Source organism: Condylura cristata, unplaced genomic scaffold (genome assembly GCF_000260355.1).
Source record: "Condylura cristata isolate star-nosed mole 26May11 unplaced genomic scaffold, ConCri1.0 scaffold00017, whole genome shotgun sequence".
Classification (NCBI taxonomy): Eukaryota; Metazoa; Chordata; class Mammalia; order Eulipotyphla; family Talpidae; genus Condylura; species Condylura cristata.
In genome coordinates this window covers 8948320-8974807 of record NW_004567118.1, presented here as the reverse complement: position 1 = coordinate 8974807, position 26488 = coordinate 8948320, and the positions used below count along the sequence as shown (strand labels likewise).

General features: G+C 40.3%; 1 protein-coding gene across 2 annotated transcripts in view; it reads left to right on the top strand.

The window, feature by feature from the left end:
* CA10 (carbonic anhydrase X) overlaps positions 1-26488 on the top strand; it is a 432800-nt gene that overhangs the window by 162810 nt on the left and 243502 nt on the right. For both annotated transcript variants that reach the window (XM_012726343.1, XM_004684388.2), the window contains exon 4: positions 21818-21960. In XM_012726343.1, coding sequence (XP_012581797.1) covers positions 21818-21960 — 143 coding nt within the window. The remainder of the gene's footprint in view (positions 1-21817; positions 21961-26488) is intronic.

Sequence of the window (26488 nt, the reverse complement as noted above, 5' to 3'; positions counted from 1 at the left end):
CTGAGTAATATTCCATTGTGTATCTACACCACATCTTTTTAATCCAGTCATCCACTTTTGGGCATTTGGGCTGTTTCCGTGTCTTCCCAATTGTAAATAAAGCAGCAGTAAACATGGGGGTGCAGGTGTCTTTTTGAATCAGTGTTTTTGTGTCTTTTGGGTAGATACCTAGGAGTGGGATTGCCGGGTTGTAGGGAAGCTCCACGTTTAGCAGTTTGTGGAACCTCCAAACAGTTTTCCATAGTGGTTGTAAAAAGCACTTACTTTTATCACCCAATAAATTGTGAGCCTCTTTTAGGCTGGTAAATTTGATCTCCCATGTACATTTCAACAAATGCAGGTCACCCACATACTTTTAGCACATGGCTACACCCTCCCTGTAGAAACACAACCAACAACATGGTAAAAGCCTTTGCGATTGCATCACATATAACAGAATATATCCATTAGAACCCAGCCAGGAAAATGGAAACATATAATTATTTCACAGATAATTTAATATAACATAATTGTTTAATCAGAAGGTTGGAAAGGCAATAAAGGGACCCTGGTGTTTCATGAGAGTGGTAATAAAAGAAATGCGCTACCACCCGGGGGCTGAGAGAACAGGAGAGGACGAGGATATAGAAACTTAGTGGAGGAAGACACAGAGCAGTGCCACTGTGGAGGGCCGGGGAGGCCCGCGAAAGCCCCTGCAGAGACTCACCTAGGCTTATGGGATGCAGCAGTTGGTTGTACTGGTATCTCCAAGCAGGTGTGCAGGAGCTGTTCTGGGTGTGCAAGAGGAGGTCCTGCACATTGAAAACGAATGCTCCGCCAGGTGAGGCCCAGGTCTGCAGAAATGCCAACAGGAACTCTGTGCCTGCAGGGAGAGGGTCCTCTATGCCACCCTCTAGATGCACTCATGGGTACCAGCTGCAGCAGTAAGCTGATCAAGCAGACACCTAGCGGGTAAGGTGGGTGCTGCCAGAACCTCCCCTGAGTGGGCATCCCAGGCTGAGTCACAGCATTAAAAGGAATTCATCTTGTCTGAATGGAGGCCTACTTCAAATTCCATGGCCCTTCCATTTCAGTCCTGAAGGCCAAGTACCCCAATAATTAGCAGACTGAATGGATCCTCCCTCTGGAATGCACCTAGATGTGTGTGTTTGATTTAACCCCACCACTCACTGTTTCTTGAATGTGTTAGGTCTCCTGGTATCTTGGAAAAGGTGTGTTCCATGTTCTTCTAGGACCAGATGGCTGCGACTGGAAATAAGCCATGCTATGTTATCCTGGAGGGCTTTGCAAGCGGGAGTGTGTAAAAGTTCTCAGGAAGGCCAATAAAGGTCATCAGAGCCCCTATGTAGAGATGACTGCTGTCCATGTCTTAGTTATTTTTTTCTCCTCCAGTGTGCCTTGTTTAATATGGTTGAGAAAAATGACATTACTGAGAGGGGCTTGAGAGAAAGAAAAATTTTAGTCAAAAAAGGTAATGACTTAATCTCCACCACAAAGTGCTGCATTGTTAAAATGAGGTGCGTTTGATTTTACTCTAGTTCCAAAAAGGACCCCTGTCTCACATTAAGAATTCAGACTATAGTGTCACATTAAGTGAAGTTAAACATCTGTCTGTTTGCTGAGAGAATAATTTCCCTGAGTATAATGTGCCTTTACAATGGAGTAGGAATATTTGCACAGCACTAATCTAGTCTGCACAGGGACCCACAAGGTCATGTCTACACCTGATGAGAACATATGCTCTGTTTACCAGCCTTGGGTAGGTGACTCTCTGTCAGCGTTAATGAGGCCCTCCCAGCACCCGTTCAACCAAAATCTGGGCTGCTGTTCTGTCTTTCACTGCTGCACAGGTAAAGATGGCTCAGAAGCCTCACAAAAGCCTTTGCTTTGTTTTTTGGATTTGCTTTTTGTTTTTTTATATGCCATTTTGAAGAGCCTTAGCATCTGAAAATCATAATTTTACATAGTTAAAATTGCTCAGAGGTCTCTATGGAACAAAGTGGAGTATGCGTGCAGACAGACATTTATAAATAACTATGTTTAAAGGCCAACTAGCAAAGATGTGGCCTCTTGAGGAGAATGGAAGTATTAGTCATTCCTTTCCCCCCTCTGCTTGTGCACCTTTTATTTTTTGGCTCAGATCTCAGGATTGTTTTGACTGACAGAAATGTGTGTGTGTGTGTGTGTGTGTGTGCATGTGTTTGTTTACCTTGGAGAGCAGGAGGGAGGGTGCGAGACCAGGAGAAATCTCCTCAGTGAGACATCATGTCTTCTCCAGACTTTGTGGTCAGAATCCTCCTTCTCATCGAACAATTGACATTCTATTATTACACTCTAAACTACAAGGCATTTTAGAACATCAGCACTTGGTTTCTGGTTATAGAAGCAATACTGTAAGAAGGGGCATCAGAGAGACTTTGGATATAATTCCAGAGTTAGGAGGAAGTACATGAGGCAGAAAGGAGCATTGAGGAGAAGTCCTCATGAAAAGACAGTTGAGTCCAGTGTAGAAGAATGAACATGACTTTACTAAGTAGACCTATCTGGTAAAAGGCATAGTGGAGGACAGAGGAAAGCACCAGGTCGCACAGGTATGGAAGGTCTTGTCTAGTGGCCAAGGGGCATGAAACCAGTGGAAGATAATCCCCCAAAGAGTGGCTGTTGCCAGACAGTAGGTAGTCTTGAAAGTGACGTTCAAGGAGGCCCAGCAGTGAGGAGGTAGAGGCCAGGTAGGGAAGGCCAGCTCTGCATGAAGGTAGGCCCCAGGTAGGGCCTCTGCATGATTGATTTTGATTAGAGACAAGTTTAGAAGACACACAGAAGGAATGGAAAGGGAGAAGCACAAAGAAGTGTCACTTGTTTTCTGTAAGTCCTGGGCGCTTGTGGTGTTGGCCCTGGTACACTCTGTCTGCTTTAAGGGTGAATGGCCTGGGCTCAGGGCCTGGCCCGCTGGCCTTGAGGTCAGTGTTGATGATATAGTCTCATCCTGGCTTTCTTATGCCTTTCTATTTTGTCTCTTTTTACTGTCTTTGGAGGACTGTTCAGATACAGTCCTCTTCTGGCCTGAATTTCTAACCCAGCACGAAAGTCAGGCCTTCTGCCAGTCCTCCTGAGAGCATGTTCACACATGTCTGCATCAGTGTGCTTTGAATGATTGTGGCATGTGCAGCACCTGTAATCAGGAGCAGACAAGGTAAAGTGGAAGGGAGAGAGAAAAACGCACACTGCCTGGTAGGAGAACCGAGAAGAGGCATCAAAGATAGGTGAAAAGACGTGGAAAATGAATTTCGCCTACCTCAAAATTTTGCAGACCACTAGCTCCACTAAGTGGATTTCTTCTGAGCCTTGGTGACTGTCCCAGGAAATGAGATTGCTAAACCCTGTGTTAAATGGCAGAACTTATTGGAACAAGAAAAGAAAGAGCAAACTCAAGCTTAGTCAAGCTTAACTGGCACCTTCCAGAAGACCCTGGAACCTCCAATGCGCTGCATCTCAGCTCAGCCCAGGACAAGTCTGCATTTGCTTAAACTGAATTCGGTATCAGATGGTAAAACCAAAAGTATGCCATCAGCTTCAGTTTTTCATCAAAGTGACAGAAAGGGCTGGGGGGTCCCAGCAGGGACGCTTGCCCCTTCTTTTATGGCGCCCTCACTCTCCAGGGAAGCCATTGCTTTGAGCCCCAGGACCTCAGCCCTCCTGGCACATCAAATACGGTGTCTTTTCAACATCAATCGCATTGAACCCTCCTGTTATTTGTTTACTCCTCTTTGTTTTTTCTTGAGATTGGAATAGATTTGTTAGCCAATTAGGATGAAAACCAGCCAATTAAATAAATCCCTATTAACTTCTCGTGTCCAAGGGCAGGCATGAAAGGGAAGAATTCTTGCTCAATATATTGAGGTTTTCCATGTCCCCTGTTGGCAATTGCTAAGTGTGACATCAGTCTCTCTTTTTTTAGAAGGGTAAGATTTATCTATATTTTTCAGGTAGCCCAAAAGGTTGGAAAGTGGATATAGGACAGAAAATGCTTGTCTTTATCATTCCCCTGCTACTAAAAGCAGAAATAATGTGAAAATTAAACTCGGTTTAATAGAATACAGTTCTTTGAAGGTTTAATATTTGGCCCATTAAGCTGTCTTTAAAAAATATATATTATTTCCATTATGAAAGCACTACCTGTTCATTGTAGAAAGCTTAGAACATAAGAATATTCTTCATTACACTGGTATTCACTTATAATTCTTCTATCCAGAGATAAGTTCTGTTTACCTCTTGGTTATTTTTTCCCCTCCAGTGTGCATTGTTTAAAATGTTTGAGATGGTATTCTATATAAAAATTTGCTGTCTACTTAGAATTTATGTGAATGACTGCACAAATATTCTTTATGTGAATGTACCTAATTACCTGAACCATTCCCCTATTATTATTGCACATTTAGATTGTTTTCTGTGTTTCATTACTATAAATTATATTCCAGTGCACATCTTTATGCACAAATCATTTTTGGTTTTTAAATGCGATGCATGGTTTCTAAGGTAATGATGAATGTAGACTCTACTAGAAATGGGGGTTCAGGGTTGCTGTAAAGACCAGCCATTAGAGGTGTGGACTTCTGGCTGCACCCTGGGGGAAGCCACAGGCTGGTCAAACCTCATAGCCCAGTGTCTGATGTGCAGGTTCTCAAATACAGAAGCAGGATATTCTTGGTATTTCCACACACGACAAAGACCACGGGCTGATGGTGTTCAGTAAGTGGCCCATGGAGATAAATAAACCACCAGGATATTTTGCTTTATGGCAAGTCCACCCAGGTGAGAAATCTTCCTACCTCCCATCTAAAGTGACTATTTTTCTTTTTAAGATCAGAATAGATAGGAAGGTTTATCTGCGGCTGCTTGGTAGACGAGAAATTAGATCTACAGAAGGCGGATATAGCTGAAGGCCATAGTAGCCCCGGAAAGTATTACTACCCTTCAGCCTCCCTCTTCTTCCTTATGGCCCGGGAAGAAGCCAGATCTGAGTATTTCTTTGTTTCATTCTTTCTTCTCACTCCTTTAGTTGGTCCCTTTTGCCTTTTTGGTGACTGTGTGAGTGAATCTTGGATATCTACTTTCCCACCAGAGGGGAAAAGTAGTTCCATCTGCTGGTTGTTCCCATGATTGTGGTCAAGGAGCAGCCCACACCGGAAGCACTCAGGCTGCTTGTTCGGAGTACAAGTCCTTGAATCCCGAAGTAGCTTTATTTCATCAGAATCTCTAACATGAGTTCCAAAATAGCTCTTCAGTAGCAGTAGCTCTCTATTTGGTAGTTGTATATCCTTAAGATTCAAGAATCAAGTTTAGTAAGAATACATGGGGGTTGATAATACTAGCTCTGGAACCACATTCCCTGGCCTTGAATCCTAACTCTACTACTCACTCCCTGGGAATGTAATCTCCATCTTTCTTCACCTGGTCACTGGGGATAATAGTTGTATTTGCATGACAGGACTAGTGTGAAGGTTAAATGAGTTAGTACATGTGTAAATATTCAGAACAGGGTCTAGAATGGAGCTAGCATTTACTATCCATTAATTATTCAACCATACCATGAGACCATTCTCCACTTATAGTATCTGACAAGGACCTTTGACCCTTTAACCATCTTTCCCTGTTCCCCTTCGTTTTCAGCATTATTCTACTTTCTTATTTCCTCACAAGCCCAGTATTAACTGAGCGTCTCGTATGCATATAGTGTCCTGCTCTGCCCCCAAGTTAATGCTTCATCACTACACTTAAAGGCACCATTAGGATATGTTTATAGTGATCAATAACCCACCACGTCTGATTATTTCTTTGGATTTTGTCTCCTGCTTTCTAGAATATCAAAGGGTATAGAGTGATACAGACTTTGTACAAGGGTGTTTTGTTAGGCTGTCAAATAGTTGATGAAATCATGTGCTATTACAACAGGGAGCAGAGGAACTACATGTTTGGAGAACATGCTTTGTAAACTTTAGAGTGTTGTGAAAGTGAGGGCTTTGCTGGTTTTCCCTGATTTCTCAAGGCACAGACAAAGGCAAAAGGCAGGAGAGGACAGCCTTAGAAGAACTGCGAGCTGAGACTCAGGTTAGATGTGAGGCTATCTATTCGCTGCTGATTAAATTTCTGAACAGTCCTTGCTGACTCTCCTAAGTATCTCAGCCTTTAAAACTCAAACACTCTTTTAATCTCTTGTCACCATGAGCTGGTGTTTCCTCTGGGCACTTCGAATACTTCTCAGGGAAGACCAGGGAGCCGCCAACTGTAATGAGGAATTTTCAGTTTCTCATTATTTCAAAAAGAAGATGTTAGACTTTAATGTTTCAAGCCATTTGATTTGAGAGTCTTCTAAGCTGGATCAGTCTAAAAGAAGGCTTCCCTTCTATCAGTATAAATTTCTCCTATTGCTTGTTATAGATCACCTGACAAGGCTGAAAGTTAGAGTATGGTTTGTTTATCGCCTCACCTTTTCCTTACAAAACAACAGTAAAAGACAAAACCAATAGTACTGCTATCTGTTTGAGTAAGCATGACACAAATATCTATTCTTTGTACCTAGTGTATAAACTTGAGTTGTCCTACTAGGAGAGCAAAATTGTATTGAAAGGAGAGCAAAATTGTAACTGACCAAGAGGGTGCTGGTCATTTGTAAACACATTGCAATATAAACGTGAATAATTGAGAAATGATAATGTGAAACACTTTACATAGCACGTGTACATTTATTTATCATTGAATCTTTGTACAGTGATGTGTAGAAAAAATGAGAAATGTTTTTAAAGAGTCATTTGTAAGTGCCTTTTAAAATGTAGCAGTAGCAGATGAGTAAGCATTCTTTAATTTTCTAAAATCATACTGACCAGTGTCAGGTTCTTTGGTGGTGATACCATTTTACCTCACTTTCTCATTTTTTACCTCACTTTCTCATTCTCGTCATTTCATTCACTTTCAATCTGCTTTTCACTATTAGCACAAGGATGGATAAATGTCTGCCCCAAGTTTATCGTTTTAGAAGCTTAGATTATACTATGTTCATGGACATAGAAAACATAACATTTATTTATGTCTGCTCATTATCTGACTCATGAAACTCCTTTACTACACTTCCAACTTCCCACTACAATCTCCTCACTCATTTCTGGTTTCTTCTTTGATTTGGCATTCTGACTCTTTTCTTTTTTCCTTTGTTTCATTTGGTAGCCCACTTTGAATTTTTGCCCCAATTTGTGTGCCCTCAAGTCACCATGTTTCCTGTGTTCCTACTTCTAACTTGGATAAACTATACTGTACCCTAGGATCAGATCTCATATTCTACTTCATCTGGGAAGAGTGATCCAACATCAAAGACATCCTGAATAAATGTTTCATCCTGGGCACATGTGAAATGACTGCTCCCCTACCCCACTCTCACCCTTTGCCTTTTTTCCCATTAATGAAGATCAGCTCTCAACTACCTTTTTTCCCTTTCCTTATTCAAACAATATTGCCTGTGTATATTTAGCATTGAACCTAACAATAATGATGTGGAGATTGTTGTTTCTATTTTTAAGAAATGTCCTGTGGAGAACAGCAAATAAAAATTATAATAAGATGTATTAGAATAGAAGGGTACCCCAAAAGTATGAGAAAGGGCATGTGACTCTACCAGAATGGTGGAAAGTAGCAGCTGAGGAAAGATTCTTAGAGGCATCTCTTGGGCTGAACCTTGAAAAGTAAGAATGTGCTGTCTGTATAGGCAGTTGTAAGGGTCGTCCTCATGGTGGGGGGGCACCATAAGGCTTGCTAGTGGACCTGCAGGTTGTGAGTGGCTGGGCATATGTCTGTACACCGAAATTATGAGAGGAGTAAAAAATATCACTAAAACCATTTCACTGTCTGGGTTTTTTCAAATACCAGCAGTTTCTGTAAAAGTCTGTTTGAGAGATTTAGCCAGTTATCTCATAAATTATCTTTCTAACTCTATAATCGTATGTGCTATGTTTAAGTTCCTAATTCTTAGGAGTTTGATTCTACTTAGGAAAGGATATTAATATACTTTCAAAACAGTGAACAGTATACCGATGCATTATTAAGTACTAAATGATCTGGCATCTAACCATCTTCTCTAATAGAAATCCAGAGTGATGACTTGACGAGCAGAGGATGACTTCATGAAGGGTTTGAGATATAGATTAAGAACTGTAAAATGAATAGGTAGAGAGAAAAAAGGATAAAAATGGGGAATCTAAAAATATATACAACAGTTGTTGCCTGGGGCTAGAAAATAGGCAGGAGAGGGCAACATGTAAGGCAAAGGGTACAAACTTCCAGTTATAAAATGCATAAATTATGGGCATATGTTGCACAGCATGGTGATTATATTAATGGTACCATATTGTATACTTGAAGTTTACTAAGAAAGCCGGTATCAACTGTTTCTAATACACACACACTCACACACACACTCACACACACACACACACACACACACGTAACTGTGTATGCATTAACTAACTTGATAGTGGTTAAAACTATGTATTTATTTGTCCATCATACTTCAGTCAGCATGGGGAGGAAAGTAGCACAAAAGTAGTTCTAAGTGCACTGTGTTGAGGGCATGGAAATAAACATTATTATGTGTATCCACTCAATTCACAAATTATATTAAAGGATAGTAGTATGACAGGCATTGACTAGAAAATAATATGCAAAGCATATTATTGGCTTGGTCCAACTCTGTGTCATCCAGCCATTCATTTATCTGTCTACCCATTTATTAAATAGTTAGAATGCCAGATCTGCACCAAGCACTAGAATGGACTAAGGATATAATGGAGCCATCAAGGCATTTTTTCTGGGGCTACAAAGGAACACAGATCTAGCATCACCTAATCCTAACCCATAGCGTGCACTAAATTATCGTATGGTTCTTCATGTCTGCCAGTTCTCATGCCACTTCTGATATGGAACTGACCCTGAGACTGGGAGGTTCATCTAGGGAATTGTTACAAAAGCCACCTTACCCATCAGTGGGAACATGTATCAAATGGCTAGTTGGAGAAGGACAATTTGAAATCAAAGAACTCACCCAAATAGGATCATGAATAAGATCTGGGGTATAAGTATCATGACTAGCGAGATATCTATGTGTTTTCTCACCTGGCTAGTAGGAAACAAATTGATTCAAAACTCAAAGAAGAAAGTGAAAAGGAGAAGTTGTTTTAAGTGAAGTCATTGTATCATAGAAGCTAAATCTAGTATCTCAATAGAAAATACATTGCAGACTTTTTGAACAACCCATGCTAGTACAAAGTTGGGAAAAGACCAATAGGTCATTTTCTGTTTTTCTTCTGTTTCAGTCTGATTCTGTTATATTTGACCCCAAAGATTGAATGATGGCATGAAAATTGTTTTTCCTGGTATATCATGAAGATAACTGAGTCATAGTGTTTGTAAATGGTTTAAAAAATGCCCTAAATACATGTAAAACTCAAGACAAACTGGCACTGCTGGAAATTTATGTAGGATTACACAAAAGTGAGCATAGTAAGAAGCTGCCTAAGTTTGAGATCTCTACACTGGGATGGACTGTGAGTCTAGTCTTAGCTAATCTCCACACATCTGAATGGAAGGACTTAATGTTACCATTTTATTCTTTATTGTTTACCTACTTTTGAATTTTTTTGTTAAGGTGATAATTGTGAACACACATACAGAGAGAACAGGAATTACAGGAGAGGAGGTCAGTTGTTAACATACTCAAATAGATTTAAAAGAAAAACAGGGTATTGTATTCCAGGAGACCCATATGTTCGGAAGGATTTTTAAGCTTTTTACCAGATGTTTAAATTTGGAGGAAATCACTGCTTGATACTGTATTGGTAAATATTCAGAATTTCCCAAAACCTGAAGATGATCACTACTTTCAGTAGCTATATGCTTTTTACCTGGTGTTTGATTTTCATACCCCATGTATTTTAGTGTTACTGGTGTGTGCTTCTTGAAGCTAGAAGGGTGTAGCTTTTGTATAAACTTGAGATAGTTCATGTTTATCCAAAGCATCAGCCTGGTGATTTTCTTCCAAACTGAGTAGACAGATATAATTAATGGGCTGATTTATTGACCTGTATGGTAACATTCTTCTCTTTGTGGTTTTACTACTCAGCTTCAAAAAACTAATTTCAGATTTTATCTGAAGCATTGATAATTACATGGGGCAAGAAAAATCTCTGCCCAAATGTAATTGGATAATACTTAACTCCATTGTTAGACAAAATCTTAAACCAAAGATAAACACAGAAGAGCTTAATGCCTCCATAAACCAGACTGTGGTATGCCTCCCTATGGGCACTCGAGAATGCATCATCCTGATTTACACTGGCAAATGAATTTTGAGAAAGCAAACTAGCAAGGATGAAATATCGAGACCAGCTTAGTTCAGCTCAGTTGTGTGTTGGATGTGAAGAACAGGTAAAAGTAGAAGGAGGATGAGACCGGATCTGGATTCAAATCGTCAACTCAGCTATGTTCTAGAGAAATGTTTTTGGTTTATCTAGAGTAGTTGAAGTGAATCAGGCTTTTATGCCCTCCTGCTGCGAGCTTTTACAGCTGTCACCTGCAGTCTTGCATTCCTCCTGGGCTGTGTGGATGGACTCCGGGACATATGGGCATCAGTGTGGACACTTGTGCCAAGAAGCAGGGGATCATATGGCAGCATCACTGAGGTCACTGAGGCAAGATTTTGAGACAAGAAACTGAGAGAGAGAAAGCCACAGAGAGAGGAGGGGGGGGAGAGAGAGAGAGACCAGAGTTTCTTAGGCCCTGGAGGTTCCAGCTCCCCTAGCTCCTGGCCTCATGCCCCTCAGTTAAGTTACCCTACTGCAAACTTCTGTTTCTCAACTGTAGGACAAATAACACCCACCTTCAGGATCTATAGCTGTAAGTAATTTGATGTAATTTCATGTAAAGTCAGACTCTGTCCAGTCCACCAGTCCACTTGTGACACAATCCATGACTCAGTCAGCAAATAGAACTGGCTTTGAGGGTTGTTGTTATTTTTATTATTTAATTTTCACTGTCACTTAAATGGGCAGAAGTATCAGCAAAGTGTATCTTCTTATACTCCTGAGTTTACAACTGAGGGGATTGAAGCACCAGAGAAAATATGTTTGATTCAAATTGGTGCAGCTAGATAGGAAGGGAGTACAATACAGGTGTCAAGATCGAGGAATCTGGGCCAGTCATCTTGAGTCTTGAATCCTGTTTTCACCACTTGCTGTTTATTTACTTGCTTAAGTCTTGGACAATTTATTTAATGCCCCTGTATATCAGATTCCTGAAAGAGTTGTAAGAATCAGCAAGAATCAGGATCCTGTAAGAAAAGGTGAATAAATGAGCTAATAAGTGGGAAATACTCAGGCTGGTGGCCAGCATATGGTCAGCACTCTGATAAATGTGACACTTATTAGAGCAGGACCTGGTTGTAAGGCCATAAATGCTATGTGGTTTCTGTCATCCTGTTCTTTCCTCCAGGGAGTCACCTTTGAAGCATCTCTGAATGGGCTTTTCCCCTTTAATTGCTTCTTGAGGGCAGAGCAAGCACTATTAAGTGGGAAACAAGTGTACAACTCTTGGAGGTGGGCCACATGATTCTGGACCATCTGACGTCCCCAGTAATACTATGTTTGTATTAAATTCCTGGAGCCACTACTCCTAGTAGGTTTCCCTGGAACTCAGGTTTTATAGTCCCATAGAAGTAGCAGGAGAAGAGGGCAGGCTTCTTTTTTATCAGGAAGCCTGAACTTGTGAATTAACATGTGCTATACTCAAAACCATATGGCGCAGGAAAATACAAGTAGGTAGAACAATCTAGAAAAGCCAAAACAAATCTAATATATATGGGAACTTTATATGCAACACTCAATTTGATGGGGAAAGATTGTTTATTTAATGAACAATGTTGACAATGTCCACTTTCTAGCTAGGGAAAAACCTTTACCATAGCATATACAAGTTAGTCTCTGAAGATTTAAAAAATCAAATTGTAAAAAATATAATAATAAAACATTTTCAAGCATTTAGGGAAATATGTAATCTGTAGTTGGATAAGTCATCAAAAAGACAAGAAACCTAGAAATCCTGGAAAGAAAAAAATCAATAACTCCAACTACATAACATTTTAAAAATCCCTATATAGCAAAATACCAAAAGTGAAGTTAAAGCTAGAGTTATAGATGAGGAAAATGTGTTTATGGCATATATACAAGGTTAAGATCTTTATAATTCAGATAATAGCCAAAATTTATATAAAACCACAAATAACCCAGAGAAAAATATAGAAGACTATGACCAGAAAGAAGGGATCAGTAAATAGCTAATGAGCACATGAGAAAAGACTCAAATTTGGCAGTAGTTAGGAAATGTAAATTAAATCAATGAAATACCATTTATCCATTTAGACTGTAATAAATAAATAAACAAATAATAACATCTAGTGCTGTGGAGATTATGGGAAATGGACATACCAGGCAGAGCTGATAAAATCATAAATATTCATGGATACTGCCAGCATCTTTTAAAGTAACCTGGCAGCGTCTATTACAATAAAGCTTATGCACACTGTGTCTGAACCCATGCTACCTTTAGGAATCTTTCCTGCTGAAATGAAAGCACCCGTACAAAAAAAGCATATGTTTGTGGCTATTTATTCCAACGTTGATTTTCATGGTAAAATAAGATGGAAATAGCCTTAATGTCTTTCATTTAGGGAATGGCTGGAAAAAGCAAGTTACCTTCAAATTATGGAAACTCTCTATAACCTTACACATGAATGAGTATCTCTAGGACTGAGGTGGGGGCCATTCTTGGCAGATTAGTTACTTGAAACAGAAAGCACTTTTACAGATAGAATGTCTTGCTGGATTTGTATATGTGTTTGAGTGTGCTCCTGTGAGCTTAGTGAAAGATGTTGAATGACGTCTCAAAGCCTCAGGGTGCCCTGGAAGGAAGCCAGAACAATGGCTATCTCTTACTTTGTACACTCATGTATTTTTTGATGTTACTGCATGGGCATTACTTTTTTTGTTTTGAAGAAAGAAATGGACCCCCAATTCTATTTCCTTTATTTACTGACCAAGCAAACTTGAAAAATCACATCACCTCCTTAAGTCTTATCTTTCTTATCTATAAAATAATATAGTTCACAGAACTATGAGGACGACTAAGCAAGATAAGACATATCATACTCCCAGCACAAAGCTTATTAAATGATGGGGCAATCGGCAAATAAAAATTCCCCGTTCCTGTTACCCTCAGATGATGTATTTTTAGGACTACAAACCAAGGCACCATGCTGGAACCAAGTACAAATGGGAAGATAAAGTTGCTGCACTAACCAGTAATTCCACCACTCCCAAAAGCACAGTGTAAATGATTTTCTTTGGCATTAAAACCCCGGTGGAGATGACCCCATGGCTGCTCACTCCCTCCATTCATGCAGTCATTGACTAATGGATCCAGAAAATCTCTGCACATGGCGTATTAAAAGGATGAAAGTAAGTGGCCACCCCTATCACCCTGAGTGTCCCCTACTCTGAATACAGCCTGGGTGTGTGAGAAAACAAAAGCCACTTCTCTGGACCCCCCTGCTGGGCCTTCACCCTTTTTATTTCTACCCTGAAAAAGTGCCAGGGTAAAAAAAATCACAGAGCTGAGGCTATACCATTCCCCAGCTTCCCCTCAATCACTTCTTCTCCAACATCCATTGAATTCATTGAATTGTAACTACAGGCCCTCCATTGCGTTAGACTTTTTATAAACATGTTCTCAGTTCTTCCCAACAATTCTGTGAAATAGCCATCATTGCCATTGTGCAGAAAGAGAAGGTAAGGTGTGGAAGTTTAGCCACCTGCCCGAAATTCCATGGTAAGGACAGGTATCGCATGATATTTCTCCTATACCATAACGCCAAATAGGAAAAGTCAGAAAATTCAGTGGCTTAAATTCTCCTTCCTAATAATTATTGATTTCAGTGATAATTTGCCTTGGTTGTGTGTGTCTCTACACATGGCAAAGGCCTATTCTTTTGATTAGTTATGGAGGATTTTTATGACTTACAGCCTCTATTTGTTTTTTTTAATAATGTAATAGTTTATTTTTACATCATTTTGTACATTTTTCCATCTCAGTTGTAATCCCCTTGGGCTTCCCATCACCAAATCACCCATGTGCCATCACCACAGTCCAGTGCATTTCCCTCCCCCCACTTTTTTTGATCCCATTCCCCACTCCACCCCCATAAAATGTCTCTGGTATATAACTGTTCATCATCATTATTATTTTCTCGCCTGGTCTGTTATGTTCCTGCTATGAGTGAAACCATCCGGTATTTTTCCTTTTCTTTCTAGCTTATTTCACTAAGCACGATCTTTTCCAGCTCCATCCGTGTTGCTGCAAAAGGCATGTGTTTATTTAATTTATTTTTTGGTTGCTGAGTAATATTCCATTGCATATATGTACCACATCTTTTTAATGCAGTCATCCACTTTTAGGCATTTGGACTGTTTCCATGTCTTTCCAATTGTAAATAAAGCAGCAATAAACATGCAGGTGCAGGTATCTTTTTGAATCAGTGTTTTTGTGTCTTTTGGGTAGATACCTAGGAGTGGGACTGCTGGGTCGTATGGAAGCCTCTATTGCAGCCTCTATTTTTTCCTCTCAGGCTGAATTCAGGGACAGTTTACACTTCTACTTGAGAAAAGGGTCAAGGTTTACACTTCTACTTGAGAACAGTTTACACTTCTACTTGAGAAAAGGGTTAAGGTCATTTTACTCCTCCTTCTGCATTTAAGCTTTAATAGGTGCACACCTTAACAATGACTCACTGTATTTTGTTAGAACTACTTTTGAGCTTACCTGTCTCCCTATCACACAGGGAAAGAGTAGGGGCATTTTGTAGCCAGCTCATTGGAGATGCTCCATTAAGTTTTGAGATAAATGTACAAATTAATTGTTATGTGTTCAATAGGATATTTGCAACCCCATAGAGATCTTCAAATGGGAGAGCAGGAAGTCCTCCCGACAGGCCCTCCATGTAATCTGAATCAGAGTTCCTGTAATGGGAAAAGAATCCAACAGCAAAGGAGATATTCCTTGCCAATTCGCCCCTATGAAATAAATCTGAAATCAGAAAGGGGCCAAAAGCTTGCAGCAGTGGGTATTTTAAACATGCTCATTAATAATGGGTCAAAGTCGAGATTTATTATAGTTGAGACCAGGGAAAGGGACAGTAAATCAGCATTGGTGCAGAAAAGAGCAAGGAAAAGGTATGAGTTCTTGTTTAAAATATATTCATATGCTTTATAACCCTAAAGTAGAGAATGCTATATTGAAGTGAAGGGTTTTTTTGGAGGATTGAATTCACAGAAGGTATGTTTTATGCCAGTATTCATTTTCCCCAACTTTCATTTGCTTTCTTTTGACCAAAAAAGTTGGAGATTTGGTTTATTGCTTTAAATCAAGTAGAGAGTACCTTACTTGAATCGCTTCATGAAAATATCCTTTGCTTCAAATGTTGATTTGTAAAGCACTAGTCAGATCGTAGGAAGAAGCTATTTTATTGGCACATATGTTGAGGAGAATAGCTTTTAAAACATTCAATTAGTTCTACCTCTGCGGTAGAATTTAAGCAAACCATAGCAATAGGATTAAATTCACATAAAAATCCAACAGTTGCTTGGGAATCCAGTATTTTCCACTCAAATTACTCCAAGGATAATCAGATTTCTTGACTATATTCCAACCAAGGCAGATACATGCTTAAAAAAAAATTATTTATTTTTGCATATAACTGGGGCATAGGCCAGATCTGCAGGGGCGGTGAGAGGATTCACCAGAGACAGAGTGGGGAGCAGAACAGACCGACTGACAAAGTACACTGCTGAGGGGAGCAGTGGACAAGACAGGAGAGGTCTGACACATCATGTGGGTCACCTCCCTGGCCTGGGATCAAACTCGCACTGCAGTGGCTGCGGATTGCCTCATTGTGCTGTGCTGTAACCGGTTGTGCCACTAGAGAGGGCCCCAGATAATGTTTTCAATTCATAGATTGGCCCATGCTCTTCCCGTGTTTGAAGCTCTCAGCCTCTCTCATATAGTGAAATAAGGTGCAAACTCTTTCCTGTGGTCTGCAGAGCCCTGGAACATCATGTCTGGTCTACTGACCAAATTCATGGCCTCTCTTTTCCTCTCATCTGGTCCATCAAGATCAAGTCGCCAGGCTTCCTCCCTGTTCCCGAACACAATCAGGCTCTTCTCTGCCATGACCTGCTCCTCTTCTATTCCTGGGACACCCTTTTCCCTCCAGTCTTTCCAGGGTCTTCTAGATGACATGTCTCAGAAACCATCCGTGACCATTCCTTAGGTTATCTCCCCCTCTGTTATTTGATGACTTATTTATCATCTCTATGGTATGCGTACATAAATATACACATATAAGCTTATTTATCACCCACGTGCCCCACTAGACTGAAAGACTCATGAGAGCAGGAACTATGTCTGTCCACTCAGTACTGATTGCTCAGTGCAAATAATAGTGCCTGACACACAGTAGGTTCTCGGTAAGTATATGCTGCTTGAATTTCCTATGCCAACCCCAACATCAACAGGCACATCATAGGCTCTTTGTATACATTTTTTAAATTGAGTTTGGCCCATTCCCACAGAATTTAGCAAATTCACAAAATTAATTCCAAATTCCCAAAATATTATAGGCTGGAAATTCTGCCAAGACAACAAATGACAATTCAGGACAGTGAATAAAGAAGTTCCCTAAAAGTTCAGACTGACTTTAAGCTACCTTTTCTCGGAAAAACATGTCATCGAGACAAATTTTTAACTTTCAGTATCAGATGTGATTTCTCTGGTTCCTTGTTCTCCTGAACTATTTCTTATTTTGGTGAGGATATTTTGGGTTTTGTCTGGGGCATGGAGAGGCAGGGGAAGGTTACCAAGATGTGTTTAAAAAGTAAACTTGGACCCTGCCTGGTGGTGCAACGGGTTAAGATGCAGCACTGCAAGCTAGCCATAACCACTTCAGTGTGAGTTCAAGCCCCCACCCCAGAGGTGATCCATATGGCATGGCAGACCTCCCCTGATCCTTGACTGCTCCCCTCAGCAATGTACTTTGTCAGTCGGCCTGTTCTGCTCCCCACTCTGTCTCTGGTGAATCCTCTCACCGCCCCTGCACCTCTGGCTTGTACTCAGTTCTGTATGCGTAAATAATTAATAAATCTTTAAAAATAATAAAAATAGAAAGTAAACTAGCTTTTTGTTTCACTGGTTTTGAGCAAGCAGCTATGGGGCTTGGCTTTGGTTTTTCGAAGGCCGATGTTTAAGCAGCTGAAATCACAGTCACCAAGTGCCTTTCACAGCTCACTGGACCCTAAGCCAGGAGACCATTAAGGATTTGTAGTTTGTGATAACAATGGTGGCTGCACCATGGGGAATGTTTTGGCAAGGTAACGCATAAGCTGTGATGTGACTGCTCAGATCCATTGTTGAGACTGTGAGGAAATTAATTTGCAAAAATATCCAGGTCTGTTGCATGTTCTACTCTATATGTAAATGAGAAGATTGTGTGATGATAGCATGCAAACATTTTCAGACAATTTGTCCATTAATTAGAGTGATTCTCACTTAATTTTGGTTTTTCTGTTTTGGTTTTTGTCTCAACAATAAGTTGTACCCCTCAAGCTATAAAAAGACAGCTTTAGCTAATAAGCCATAGTAACTGATGCTTTAAGAAATAAAAGAACTGAGAGAAAAATAATTCAATGGTGATTCTCTAAATTTGGAAGTGGAAGCAGGACCTTGTTAATAATCAATAAGGGAGGAAAGTTAAGTGTCAGAACCAAGAGGACAGATAAGGGTCCTGTACAGATCCAAAAGGGAGTTTCTTACTTGATGTCCTAAAGCCTTAGCTCCGTGTCTAATATGCAGGCAAGTCCATTGTGACTTCCAGGTCACAATATGAATGGGTGTTCCACGGCCAACTGTACTCACAGGCTTCTTCCTAAAGCATTTCCCTGATCCTAGATCACACCACCTTTAACGATGGATTTCTGGCCCTTGTGGCACCAGGAGCCCCTGGGTTAACTCTGCCTCTCTGATCAGCGTCCTCACACTGAACACTGCTTCTGAAAGAATGGCCTTCTCACATCTGGACCAGAGCCTTACTGAGCTCGGATGCTCCCAGGGCCACCCCTGGTGCATCTGTTCCTGGGCAGCATTCCCAATGCTCCTCAGGGCCTGCAGGAGACACCCAAGGAACATCCTCACTTGCCTGGGTGAAGCCTTTATTCTACCAGACCTTTATGTCTACTTTACTCCACTGTACTTGCTTTAAAAAGCCCAACTTTTTAGGATGCTTGAGGATGGCTAACACTTAGAGCAGTCAGATGTGACTCTTTGTTCTTGAGAGTTATTTTAACTGGAAAATAGGCATGAATGTTACCCTTGGTTTACCTGGAGAAAAGTGGTATCAAGTCTTCTAATAGCCACAACAATTAATTCTGAAAATCTCTGATTACAACAGACTTCTCATGTGTGCAAGCCCGCTGGGAGCATTTGGACATGGGGGTGCAGTGGCTGTAGAATCCTAAACTCCTGGGGATCTCCTGGTCCCTCGTTTACCCCTCCCTCTCCCTGACTGTGGGGCCTGGGGCCGAGACTTCATCCTCTCCCCCTGTGGGCATAAATGTCACACATGTGGTTAAGTCAGATGATCTCTAAGGTGGCTTCCATTTCTGAAAGATGTTAATTTATGGTTGATTTAAACTCTGCAATCCATGATGAATAAATTTAAATACTCCTTCAGAAACAGAGCTATAAGGGACACAGCTGAGCAAGGGAGGGCTTTCTCAGATGTTCCTCAGTTGTCTGAGCAGGTGGTTAGAACTAGACACATAGGCCTTGATAGTGAAGTGGGGACATAAAACCCCAAAACTGTTGGTCATAAAGAATACCATGCCCAATAAAAGCAAAGGCAGATGTTCATATAAAGTTTTTGCTGTTTGTGTTTTCGTAGGGATACTTTTTGGATGAGAAGTTTATTAGTAAGGCACAGAAGCATCTGCCTACTCCTGGTGCCATAACAGTCATGCAACTCATTTATAGGGTTGGAATTATTTTTGTTAATGATTTTCATGGGAGTAGATGAAATGCAATATGCACCAGCTGTAACTACGTTTATCATGAGTTGTCTTATAGGAAAGGCCCCCCAGACATCGACAGTCTGATTGTCAAAGAGGTTATTACCTCACTGAGTTTTAAAAACAAGTGTGGGCTGTATTAGTTTCCTATTGCTTCTATAACAAATAATCACAACTTAGTGGCTTAAAACAATAGGAATTCACTATCTCACAGCCCAGGAGGTGAGAAATCCAAAATTTTGGGGGTTAAAAAATCACAATCTTAACAGTCCATTGTTCTTTCTGGACATTCTAGGGGAAGAAACAGTTGTTAAGCTCCTTCCAGTTTCCACAAGCTGCCTTGGCTTATATCTCCTTCCTCTGTCTTCAGAGCCAGGATCTTCTGTCTTCTCTGACCACTCCATCTTTAAATCTTTTCTATCTCTCACCCTCCTCCATCTTTCTCTTTAAAAAGAATCTCATGGTTACACTGGGCCCACATATATAATCCAGCATAAATCTCCTCATCACCAGATCCCTAACTTTATCATTTCAGCCAGATACTTTCTATCACATAAGGCAATAGTCTTGGGTTCTGGGGTTAGAATATGAACATCTTTTAAGGTACCCGTTATTCATCCTACTGCAGGGGCCATAGAGGCCACCCAAGGTTTAGGAGACAAATGATCTATCTATGATCCCATCGGGAATCTGTGGCAGCACTGTGATCATGACCTTGCCATGCTCAGACCTGCCATGTTTAGGTTCACTGCTAACTAACTGGGGTAAAAGGAGGCATTATTGTCATAGCAGACTTAAAATGACAGAGGAGTAAGTATAGGATTAAGTGAGTGATTTGAAAATGAGTCATTTAGGGAATACAGAGTTTATATATTTTAAAATATACTTTCAGTGCAAGAGTTTTCTTCAATATTATAATTTTGCACGACACCTTCTACAGATGTTGGTGATTTGCAGTGATAACAGAGCTTATGTAATGAAGGGAAATGACAGGGCCAGGGAGCCCTGGTTATTCCTTCCACTGCACCTTCCAGTCCTGTCGCTCTTTTCTCCCTCCACCCCTCTAGTCACTGCTGCCATTGTGAAAGTGAGTTTTGGCTGAAAAGCTGATGAAATTCTTTAATGGGGCCACCAGAGGCTTATTGGCATCACTATTTTCACTGTACTATGAAGTCTACCTCTTTTTGGCATTGAAACATTTTTCTAAAGATCTAAGGAACATGTTTTGAGTTCTCCTTCCACTTCTGCCCAACTGTTTGTAGCAAACAAAAGGGTCATAGAATTTGGGTGTTCAGATAGGAGCAGACATGCCATTTATCCCAGTTTCCCTCTTGAATTATGGGTTTTATTCAGGATCTTTGACACACGTTTGTCAGACTCCACTCTTAGCTCGGTTTTCTCCATTCATGAGATGGACAGGAACAATAGTTATTACACACTAACGGGTGCAATAAATATGAGCTCCTGACAGGAGGAGTGGGTTGTGACTTGATCGTTAGACTCCTCTAGAAATCACGCCCTAACTTCCCGCCCATTGCTACAGGGCTTGGTGACCGTTCTCTAGAGCCTAAAAACACACTGAATCTCATCCTGCACTCCCCACCCCAGCCCATTGTGGAAATTGTTCTTCTGAATATCTTTCTTCCCCGAAATTCAGCCTAACCCCAAGTTGGATACATAATAGGAGCTTTTTATGATACCCCCCCCCCACCGTAGACGCTGTGGGTAGATGAATGAATGAAGGATCTGTAATCTTAGGGGATGTGGAGAGCATGTGCCCAGTGGAGACAGAAGTGGGCTAGGGAAAGGCTGAAGATAACTTTTCACATCTCCAGTAATAGAAAATTAGTAGGTGGCTCCCTCGGCTATGCAAACTTTCTTAAATAGAAGAAACAGGACTGAAAGTTGCAACAGAAAATCTATACTTCAATAGATGCTTTAATGAGATACTGAAAATGAGGCCTTATTTTCCCTTTAGATAGTTGCACTCAGCACTCAATGTCATTTTTTTTTTTTTTCCAATCAAATGTGTGTGTTTCAGCTGCTGGTACATCAAGTTAATGACACAGTGCTGGACTAAACAATGACAAAGTCAAGTTGCCAAGCTCCTGTCTGGCACTGATCAAGGCTCATAAATATAATTCACCCCCTCAATTTGGTCTTGACAACCCACAGAGAACACCTTGTACATGTCAAATGCCACTTTTTTCTATCTAGGTCATGCTTGATTCTCATGTCTTATTCCAAAATGGGAAAATGGGCATCAACTCAAGAAGTGCTAAAATTTTGGTGTATCTCAGACATGTCAAAGATGATGTGACCAGCTTATGCTATCTTCTCGTGAAGACTTTCATGTAACTTACTCACCAAAGACGCCACAGCATAAATAGGTCTGAAACAAGGAAATTTTATCTTAAGAGATCATGATATAGGACACAGAAAAATGAACCAAGAGTCAGGCTGGGAAAATCCTGCAGTAACACCCAGTCTCAGTGGATGGGAAACTTAGTGTGGTTGTATGATTTTTGCCACTTTTGTGCCATAACTTATTTATATTGTATCTCCCCACTTCTACTCAACCTAATCCTACAATTTCTTTTTCTTCCTAGTTCCTTCTTTCTGGGGATTGGTGAACTCAGCTTGGAATCTCTGCTCTGTGGGGAAACGTCAGTCACCAGTCAACATAGAGACCAGTCACATGATCTTCGACCCCTTTCTGACACCCCTTCGCATCAACACTGGAGGCAGGAAGGTAAGCACCCAGGCTTCCAATGTGAAGCTGGGAAGAAGCGGAGGAAATGCTGATGAGAGCCACCGTGTTGGGGAGAGGAGGAGGAGATGGAGATGCTGATCGAGAGTCAGTGCTCCAAGCTTTGATCTTTGTGATGAGTTTGTCTTTCTACCTAGGAATAATACCACAGCCCCCAAGCCTACTGCCAACAAGTAGAAGTACTTCTAAATTGTGCATTTCTCTCCCTAGCTAGGCAAACCCTTGTGTTTCTAATTAGGTTGCACCCTGGGTGGCTGCCTGAGGTCTTGTCCCTTGGGAATCCAGAAGGCCAAGAAACAGCTGCCTCCCTGCATCGCAGGCTGGAAAGCCTCCTAACGGGGGCTTCTTTTAACCCCAACAAAGTGAAAGTAAAATTTTTAACAAAAGTGAAATCGGACGTTTATCATCCTAGAAGGAAAAAAAAATACGCAAATACCACCTCAAATGATTTATAAGAAAATCAATAATTAATATTCCTAGGGGCATCTTGTTGCCTAAGAATCCCAGTTCCTGCTAGAACTGCTGAGCTGGGCTTTGCACTCCAGGAACACTCGCCTCCTTTCCTCCTCTCCTCCAGCATGGTGAGCTCCACCTCCGTTTAGGGCCGGCCTGCTGTCCATAAGGTCTTCTCCTTGCTGGTGTCTCGCATTTCTCTTGCTATTTCATTTCTGTTTGGCTTCCTTTTACTGGAGTACACTGTTGACGGTGGGAAAAGCACACAGAGAAAATTGTGTTTGAAGGTGATTTAGCTCTTGTGAGCTCAAGAGGAATGGAAAGTCATTTGTGTGCAAGGAATTGGAGTTAAAATTATAGGCAACTTTTGTAGCTGTGACAACTGATTCTATTTGGTTTGTGTTCTCTAGGCTCTGCTCTCTCTCCTCTACTCAACACAGAGCTTGGGCAGAATTCGCTGTGACAGAATCTGATTTTTCCTGTACCTAACTGTTACTAAGGAAAAACCAAATCTTAAAAAAAAAAAAAAAAAAAACTAATGATTCCTCAAAGAGTTGTTAGTGATTTTGACTCAGGTTGCAGGTTTTAAAAGATAGTTATGTGTGATTGAGGCCCCTGGGCACTGTGATATTTATGTTTTCTTTTAAAGATAACTTGGGACTTTTTCTTGTAAATAAGTTCTATGTTGTCATGTGGTGTTTTGTTGTGATTCCATAGGAAACTGGCCTACTCTATTGTTCCATTAGCAATTTTATTTTTATAAAGCCAAAAAGGAACTTCATATAGTTTCTATATACCTTTCTCTGAAAAGGTGAATTATTCAACTGAGTAAAGGTTTGGTATTTCATATGGGAAAGCTCGCATTTTTACTAAATATTTTTCCTTTCTTAGAGAAGGTGATGGAGGAAATAACTTTTAGTCTAGGCAAGGAGGAGAGAAGTAAAAAATCCCAAAACAAATACAAACAAACAAAAAAACATCCTAATGATTCCTCAAAGAGTGGTTGGTGATTTTGACTCAGGTCATGGGTTTTAAATGATGTTACATGTGATTGGCAGGTCATATTTGTGTGCTCTTTTTTTTTTTTTTTAAGATTTTATATATGCATCCAGACGTAGGGTTCAGGCCAGAGGTGCAGGGGAGGTGAGAGGATTCACCAGAGACACAGTGGGGAGCAGAACAGGCAGATAAAGGAAGTACACTTCTAGGGGGAGCAGCAGGTGGGTCAGGAGAGGCCTGCTGTACCACGTAGATGACCTCTGAGGAGGGCGGGGATAGAACTCATGCGGAAGTGACTTTAGCTTCTTAGTGCTGTGCTTTAACCTGCTGCGCCAGCAAGGAGGACCTTGTGTGCTCTTTTAAAGATAATTTGGAAAGTTTACTTTATTGGGAAAGAAGAGACTGGAAAATAGTCAAAGGTTCAAAATCATGCATGTTATATTTTGTTTCAGTGTTTATTTGTTGTTGACAAATGTTTTTTTTAATATTTCCAATTCAGCAAAGTGTACCTGATCCAAATTAATTTTCAAATGCATTGGAGTTTGGAATTTTGGAAACATTTACTTTTGACGATGTAAATATTTATATCTGGCACGATTTGTGTTGTCAGCTGTTTGCAGAGCTGAGAACTGTCTGATGGTTCCCTTCGCATTTGTGAAAGGTGGAAAATAAAATATAGATAGTAGTCTGTTAGGCGAACTAGTAATGAAATGCCTGGACTTGATAGACAATAGATGAATCATATTTCTAAGTTGTTTAAAGGTGTTGTTCAATGAGTTGGAGACTTATTTTGGAAATGATATTCAAATCACTGCTCTGAATTTGCTTTTCCTTTGAGAAATGTGTATCCAACCCAAAAGTTTCAAAAACCACCCTGCTAACCTAGGAAGGTTTGTAGGATTTCGACAAGGGGCTGATTTTGAAGTCTGGGGTTAGCGATCAACATTTTAAGTGCACCCCAGCAATGACATGTCTTATGTCACTTTTTTAAAAACCTATGTGCATGATTCCTGTCCATGTTTAAATTTGCCTTATGCTCAAATCCAGGAAGCAGCTCAGTCTCAGTCCCTGGTTTGTGTTACTGCCTTCAGGGCTTTGAACCACAGCAGAAATTCAATCTTCAAACAAGGATACAAAGAAGTGAAATAGTGGCATGAGAATCAAAATATATTTGTGTATGGAATATACTAGAGGATAATTTTTCTACTTGAACAATGAGATTAGCTTTTCCCTTTAAGTTCCTTATTTTTCAAAGATTTTTTTTAAGTAATATTTGTTTCACTTTTTGAAGGAAAGTGCTTTCTATAAGATATCTCTATCTGGTACACAGAATTTTTTTAAAGATATATTTATTTATGCATACAGAACTGGGGTACATGCCAGAGGTGAGGGGTGGTGAAAGGCTTCACTGGAGACAGAGCAGGGAGCAGAACTGACGAAGTACACTGCGGAGGGGAGCAGAGGGTGGGTCAGGAGACGTCTGCTGTGTCATGTGAGTCATCTCCAGGGCCTGGGATTGAACTCCTGCTAAAGTGGCTTTAGCTTCTTAGTGCTGCATTTACCCGCTGCACCACACAGAATTCTTATGGGCAACATCCAAGATAATTGTATTTTCTAAATAGTTTGCACTTGTGGCTGATTTGCATATGAATGTAAGGGTCCTACTGGAATTAGTCTCTCCCACCCTTGACTCCATTAAACTTAACTCCCAATTGTCTAAATATTTTTTTTAATCTTGGAGTTAATTATCCGTTATAGATAAAACTACTAAATCAACTCAGGAATCAAAAGAGGGAAGGGTGGAAGTAATTATTTCTTCCTGGTTTCAGATCATGTAAAGTGTCAATTGATGAGAAATTGGATTATGAAATAACTTGTGTTTTAAGATTAGTTCAAGTCTGATAGACTTTAGAGATCTTTATTCATCAAGATCAAATATACATGATGTGTTTGTGGATATATTTTCATGTATTATTACATAAGTTAACTTCTTGGTAACTAGAGAATAAAAATACAGAGGGAGACTGTTACCACATAATGAAATAGTCTCACTTGATCATTCTGGGGTGTAGTAAGGCCTGGAGCCTTCCCTCTTCCAGGTGGGCACTGGAGAGTTGTGGGTTAAGATGCCAATTTAGCTTTCACGTAGGACATGGAGTCATAGGTAACATATCTGTTCATCTAAAATAAGAAAACAAAAAACATAAAAACGGATTCTAAACACCTTGCTGAGTCTAATATCTTAACCAAATATTCATCACGGCACTTTTTGTAAGCCACCCACTAAGTCTTCACGTGCCATCCAGAAAGCCAGACTCTGAAGTGTATTTTCGCAGTTTCTCAAGATAGCCATCAAGAGAATCAACAGGATTGGTCCCCTAAACATCAGCTCTGAGAATGGCTGGAGTGCTGTGATTATAAATATAAGGGGCAGGAGGAAGGTAGAGGTACAGGATGTGAAGGAAGTTGAGGGGAAGGTTGTAATTTCAGGTACAAGAATTTCCATTATCCCGCAACTGACAGCAGAAGTTTGTTTTTGATGTTACTGTCAACCTTAAAGAAGCACAGGGGATTTTGTAGCACAATCAATTTTTTAGATTTTGGGGAATACAGCTGGGGAGAAATGCATTAGCTGGAAGTTGAAGGTTAACCCCAAGGAGGAAGTAGGGGGACCAAAGAACAAAGGGTAATTAGAACGTGATTCCACTTAGTCCTGATTTTTAGTCTAGAGGAGTTTCTGTTACGAAATAGAAAGTATCCAGCTATATTTTCTCATTTTAGCTCTTTCGATAAAATGGACACTTCAGTAGATAATAGCATGAGAATTTTTCATATTATGTTAAATATAAAAGATGGAATCTAAAATCATCCATTTAACGACCCCAATTGTACTTAAAATGTGTTCGTGATATAAGAGACTAGAGATAGAAGTCAATTTTCTTTCTACTTTTCTAAAGTTTCCGGATTTAAAAAAAATGTGCATTAATTTAATAGCCTTAAATTATGCCTTAAATAATTTTTTAAATTACATACATAACTGGGGTATAGACCAGAGGCT